The sequence below is a fragment of the Plasmodium reichenowi genome, chromosome 14, assembly GCF_001601855.1.
Source record: "Plasmodium reichenowi strain SY57 chromosome 14, whole genome shotgun sequence".
Taxonomy (NCBI): Eukaryota; Apicomplexa; class Aconoidasida; order Haemosporida; family Plasmodiidae; genus Plasmodium; species Plasmodium reichenowi.
Window position 1 is genome coordinate 2,419,601 of NC_033659.1, and position 6,792 is coordinate 2,426,392.

General features: G+C 18.5%; 1 protein-coding gene across 1 annotated transcript in view; it reads left to right on the forward strand.

The window, feature by feature from the left end:
• PRSY57_1459800 (hypothetical protein) overlaps positions 1-4,678 on the forward strand; it is a gene marked incomplete at both ends in the record, with an annotated part of 4,878 nt that extends 200 nt beyond the window's left edge. The window contains one exon of the mRNA XM_012910194.2: positions 1-4,678. This exon is cut by the window's left edge and continues 200 nt beyond it. Within this exon, the coding sequence (XP_012765648.2) occupies positions 1-4,678 (4,678 nt within the window).
• Between the last annotated feature and the right edge of the window lie 2,114 nt (positions 4,679-6,792).

The following is a 6,792-nucleotide window of genomic DNA, read 5'->3' on the forward strand; positions in this document are numbered from 1 at the left end:
TAATGGTTCTATTAAGAATGATAATTCTTATGATAAGTTGTATGAAGAACTTTATATGATCCGTTCCTTGAATGTAGATATGGATGAAGAAACGAAAAAGAAAATGATTATTTATAAGAATAATTATATTAATGAAAAGGGAGAACAAATATACAAGAAATGTAGATTGGAACGATATAATAATTTGCATAATACAGAATGTATTGATGAGCAAAATGTGAGAGTACATGAAGTAGAATATTCTGATGATAATGAGAAAAATGAAAATGCCATCATTAGAGAATACCATCTTGTTAAGGATAATATAACAAATAATCTTATGGGTTTGAAAAATCAAGGTAATTTCTTAAGAAATAAAAATGAAGAATTTGAAGAATTAAATGATACGAAAACAAATACAAAATTTAATGAAAAATTTTGTGCAGAAAATTTTTTGTCATTAATACAGACTTTTAAAAATAACATACGTAAGGAAAAGGTGTTAAATGCTTGTAATGAAAATATGATTAATTTAAATGAACAATATTTAGATGATAATAGGGACTTGGAAAACGAATTAAAAATGAAAGCAGAAAAATATATAGAGGATGAAAAGGGTCGTATATTATTTGATCATAATGATAATATTGTAAAGGTTAAAGATAACGACGAAAAGGGAAGAAGAAGAAAAAGAAAAAAATATATGAATCAATACAATGATAATATAAATAAACAATCCAAAATATGCGAAGAAGAAAAAGTGGATTTCACAAAAAATTATAACATAAATAATGAACAAAATATTATGTTACATGAAAAATATAATGACAACTCATTTAATTATGATATAAAAAGAAATAATAAAAGTAATATGAATATATATAATTATAATACAAATGATTTTAAAAATATAAAAAATGAAGAGGAAAATATAAATAATAATATAAATAATAATATAAATAATAATATAAATAATAATATTTTATCGAAAAAAAGAAAAACTGTATCTTTTAGTAATATAAATATAGATACAAATAACCAAATATCAAACGCATATGAAAATAATATATCTTTTAATAATAGTATGGAAAATGACAACGTTATAAATATACATCAAACTAATATATCACAGAATCAAGAAGAAATGAATAAAAGAAATGTTCATCAAATGAAAAGAAGGTGTTATACAAGAAACAATAGCACAAATGTAAGTGAATTTATAAGTAAAGAAGTTCTTTATAATTTTATTAAAAATATGAGTAAAGTTGCAATGAATCCGAAACAACTAGATTCATCATGTAATGAAATGTATGAAGCGAAAGAAATAAATGAGTTTTCCAAAGGTAATAAAAGAAATGTACCGAATAATACAAAAGATAATGAGGATTTAAACAATGACAATAATAATAATAATAATATTAATTGTTCTTATAAAGATGCACTTCAATATTATTCATCCATACATGATAAGAAAAATAGAGCATTTATCCAAAATGATGACGATAATACTAGTCGTTCAAAAGAAAATGTTACATTTTATGAACACAATAATAATAATTTAAAAAATATAAACAATAGCATATATAATAATGATGTAAATATTAACAATACAAACGTATTTAATAATAAATATCATGAAAAATATAATTACATGAATACACCTAATAATATTATGAACACTTATAGAAATAATGATATACTTGAAGACAAATATAAAGAATATAAGAAACCAAAAGAAAATACAAATAATTATAATTGTTCAGATAATAATATGAATACGTCGTCTTTTAATGAACATTTTAAATATATTATTAAAAATTATATTAAAAATAAAAGTAAAGATAATTATGCTTTTTTGAATCAAATGTTGGTAAATAATAAAAATAAAAGGACAAGTATTAATAATTCGGAGAAAGAGAATCATCTTAAGGAAATTATAAACAACAACAACAATAATAATAATAATAATTATTATTATTATCATAATAATTATCATAATAATTATCATAAAAATAATGTAAATAATAACAATTGCTATAATAAGGATAATTTTAAAATATTCAGTGGACCAGCAACAGATAAAGAAATTATAAATAATTTTATATCTAATATAAAATCTATGGAGAAAGCAAAAGAAAAGGAATGTGAAGCAGAATATAATAAGTTTATAAATAATAATTATAATATACGAACAAATAGCTTTGATAATAATAATAAAAGTTGGAATAATAATAATTCCAATAGATCAGCTATTGAAAGATATGTATATGAAATTTTAAATAAATTTAATCGTACATATTGTAATGAACTATATAAAGAAAAGCATGTGTATCAAAAAGAGTCCATACAAAATGATCTTACAAAAAATTTAAAAGGAAATAATGATTCTTTATGTTCTTTTTTAAATGAACAATCTAAAATAAATGAACTAAATAATAAAGAAATTGCACCTAGAGTTTCGAACTGTCTAAATATTCGAGAATACATAAAATTAAAAAGATTATTACATATATCAAATGAAATTCAAGACATAAACCAAAATAAAAAGGATATAGAAAAGAAGGAAGAAGAACATATACATTATAACACGGAAAATGTTGATGTAATGAATAAAACGATCAATATATTAAATTGTGATGAAAATAAACCTAATAATAATAGGAAGAATATATATGATATACCGGACAATTTGAACAATTCAAACAATATAAACAATTTAAACAATTCAAACAATATAAACAATTCAAACAATTTAAACAATTTAAACAATTCAAACAATTTAAACAATATAAACAATTCAAACAATTTAAACAATTTAAACATTTCAAACAATTTAAACATTTCAAACATTTCAAACATTTCAAACATTTCAAACAATTTACATAATGATCATAATTATAGTAAAATAACAGAATCTAATTTAACCGAAATGTATAATGACTATATTAATATGTATGGAAATAAAAAAAAAAAAGATTTTATTAAAATGATAGAAAATTCGTCCTTTGGACCTGCAGAATATGATAACAATTTTTCAAATTATAAAGTATGTGAAGGAATTATAAACAATTTTCTTAATAATAAATCTATGAATTCAGATGAAAAAATGAATCAGCATGATGTTATGGAAATATTGGAGAAATATAATAATTATTTGAAATTAAGAAATTATATTATTCCAAAAAATATTTATACTATTTCATGTGATCATAAAAATGAAAATATAGGTTCTTGTATTTATTGTTCAAAAATAAATTTTAAGATTTATAAACCTTCTTCGCAAAATGATTATTCAAATGAAAGAAACAATTTAGAAAATAGTAAAAATGAACAAGTATTAAGGAATCATCTTTTATATAATGAACTGTTCTGTAATTATCACAAACTTCAAATAAAAAAGTTGAATTATTTATCATTAAACGATATTAATATGAAGACTGTGCGTGATTTAGATTTAGTTGGATGTACGAATACGAGTTGTTTCTTTCATACATATCGTGTCACTAGTTGTAATGAAAAAAAATGCATTAATTGGAATAATAATTATGTTAATTCTTGTAATATTGAAAGTACTGATGATGGTAAGGATGATAATAATGACAAATTAAATCGTGATGAATTAAATGGTGATAATTTAAATGGTAATAATTTAAATGGTGATAATTCAAATGGTGATAATTCAAATAATGATCAATTAAATGGTGATAATTTAAATAATGATCAATTAAATGGTTCTAATATAAATAATGAACTAAATAATAAGGATGAACCTAACCATAAACAAAATAGTGCATATAATAATTCATTGAAGAGTATGATAGAAAAATTTCCAAAGGAAGAAATAAATGAATTGTTTCTAAAAGAGTGCATTAATTCGTTTAGATTTCAGAACAATAAAAATATGAGAACAAAGGAAGTGTTATTAGATACTAAACAATTATTTAATGACGATAATAATTATTTAAAAGAAAATGTATGCTTAGAAAATGATAAAGAATATAACAAGTGTTATATAAATACACATAAAAACAAAAATACACCCATTAAAGATATTAGAAAGAATCATAATGTGAATAGTCATACGTTCCATATAAATAATAACACAAACAATAATGAAAATAATAATGAAATAACATATACTAAAGAGAAATTAAAAGATATAAAAGAATTAATTAATCTATTAAATCTACATAATGATTCAAGAATACCAAATGATTATATTAATCAAAAACAAATATACGAAAATAAAAATAACAATAATAATAATAATAATAATAATAATCGAAGGGCTACTAGCAATTTTGTAAATACTTATAACACAAGAATAAATGTGCTTCCTTTTCATATGGAAAATCGAGAATTATCTAGAACCTCTACCACAGTTTCTGTAGGTTATAAAGCAAATATCCTTAAAAATAATCAAAACAAGAAAAAAAATAGTAAAACTTTGGATGTAGCAAATAAAAGACCAAATAATATACTTACTCAGGAACAATGGGAATATATAGAAAAAATTAAAAACTACCTCTATGCTACCTATTTAAAAGAAAAGGATAAGGAACACAATCATATTTTAAATTGTAATAAAAATAGTACAAATACAAATGAAAAAGAAAAAGAAAAAGAAAAAGAAAGTCATAGTGATAATCAAATCAATGAACATGTAAAACGAACAGATGATAAACAAATGAGATGTTGATACCTCACAAATGATTATCATAACTGAAGTAAAAAAAAAACTAATATCCGATCTTACATATAATAAAGACATATATAATATATGTAGAGAATTAAATGATATAATAAAAATAGAAACTCCGATTGAACGTATAATAAATAGTGAATGAAATAATCATGAATATGTTTCTAATGAAATGAACGACAAAATAATTAATAATTATTCATTTTATGAAAAAAAAAATTAAAAAAAAAAGAAAAATAAGAAAAAAATAAGTAAAAATAAGAAAAAATAAGAAAAAATAAGTAAAAATAAGTAAAAATAAGAAAAAATAAGAAAAAATAAGAAAAAATAAGAAAAAATAAGAAAAATAAGAAAAATAAGAAAAAATAAGAACAAAAGGTTAAAAAATTGAAGTTATAATTTTTGTTTATAATTGTTTCTATTCACACTTTTTTTTTTATTACAATATATATATATATATATATATATATATTTATTTATTTATTTATTTGAACAAATAAACCTTTTTGTTTTTATTTTTACCTTTTCATTTACATCAATATTTATTTATAATATTTTCTTTATATATATATGTGTATATATTTCTTTCAATTTCTATGGAAAAAAAAACTAATTTTATATATTTAAGAATCATATTATAATATTTAAAAAATATATGTAAAAATAATTTAAGAAAAACCTTAGACAGTCTTTATATATATATATATATCATACTTATAAGCATAAATTATTATGCGTACAAAAAAGTTAATTATTATTATACACCTTATTATATTACTTAATATTAAATTGTTTCTAAAATTTTATAATATGATATATTATATTTAATCGTGCACAATTGTATATTTGTCAAGGGCAATTGGAAATTTTTATATAAAATTATTCTATAAAAATGTAAAAAGTTTTATATTTTTTTATTTGTTTATGTTTAGAAATATTTTATTCTATTATTGTATAGTTAGGTTAATATAAAAAAGACACGTTTGAAACATAAAAAAAAAAAAATGTAATTATGTAGAGCTTTCATGTATATACGAGTATTTTATTTTAATAAATAAATAAATATATATATATATATATATATATATAAATATATTGATATTATACATACATACATACATACATATATATATATATATATATATATATTTATTTATTTATTTACTTAATAGATCCTTATTTTCAATAAGATATGCAATATGAATAAATTGGTACTATTATATAATAATTTATTTATTTTTATATTATATTACGTCTTCCTATAATATGTGTTGCACATACTTTTTCTTCTTATTTTCTTTTCCTACATATATAATATGTTATTTGTAAATTTTATCTGAGGTAAACTAGCTTAAATAACATATAAGATAATATTTATAATTCTATATATTTAACAAAAGAAAAGAAAAAAAATGATATATGTTTCATAAAATATATTTTTATATTATATACAAAAATGGAACACAAAAATATATAAAATAAAACAAAATAAATATTATTTTATAGTTTATTTTGTTTATGGTGCATTTTATGTAAATATATAATATATATATATATATATATATATATATATGTATATTTTTTTATTATTCTTTTCTTTTTTTTTCTTTTTATGAATATATACAAATTTATAAAAATGTATGTATTATAAAAAACAACATATAAATATTATTAATCTACATATTTATATATAATTAAAAATAATATTATATAATATTTACATAAAAATATACATTTAACAATGTATACATATTTATACATATATATAAATATACAATATAATATATAATAAATATGTTCATATATTATATATATATATATATATATATTTTTTTTTTTTTTTTTTTTTTTTTGGCTGTTTATAATTACAACACAAATACTGAACAGTACAGGTTTTTCAGATAAGTGTATTTTGTGATTTTTTTCTTTTTATATAATGGTGTAATAAATAAACAAAATTCGTGCAAATATTATTTATATATATGTATAATATAAAATAGAATTTTTTCATTTTACACCCAAATTTCCATTTTATTATATATATATATATATATATATATATATATATTTATTTATTTATTTTTGTTTTTTTCTTTTTATTATATAATATA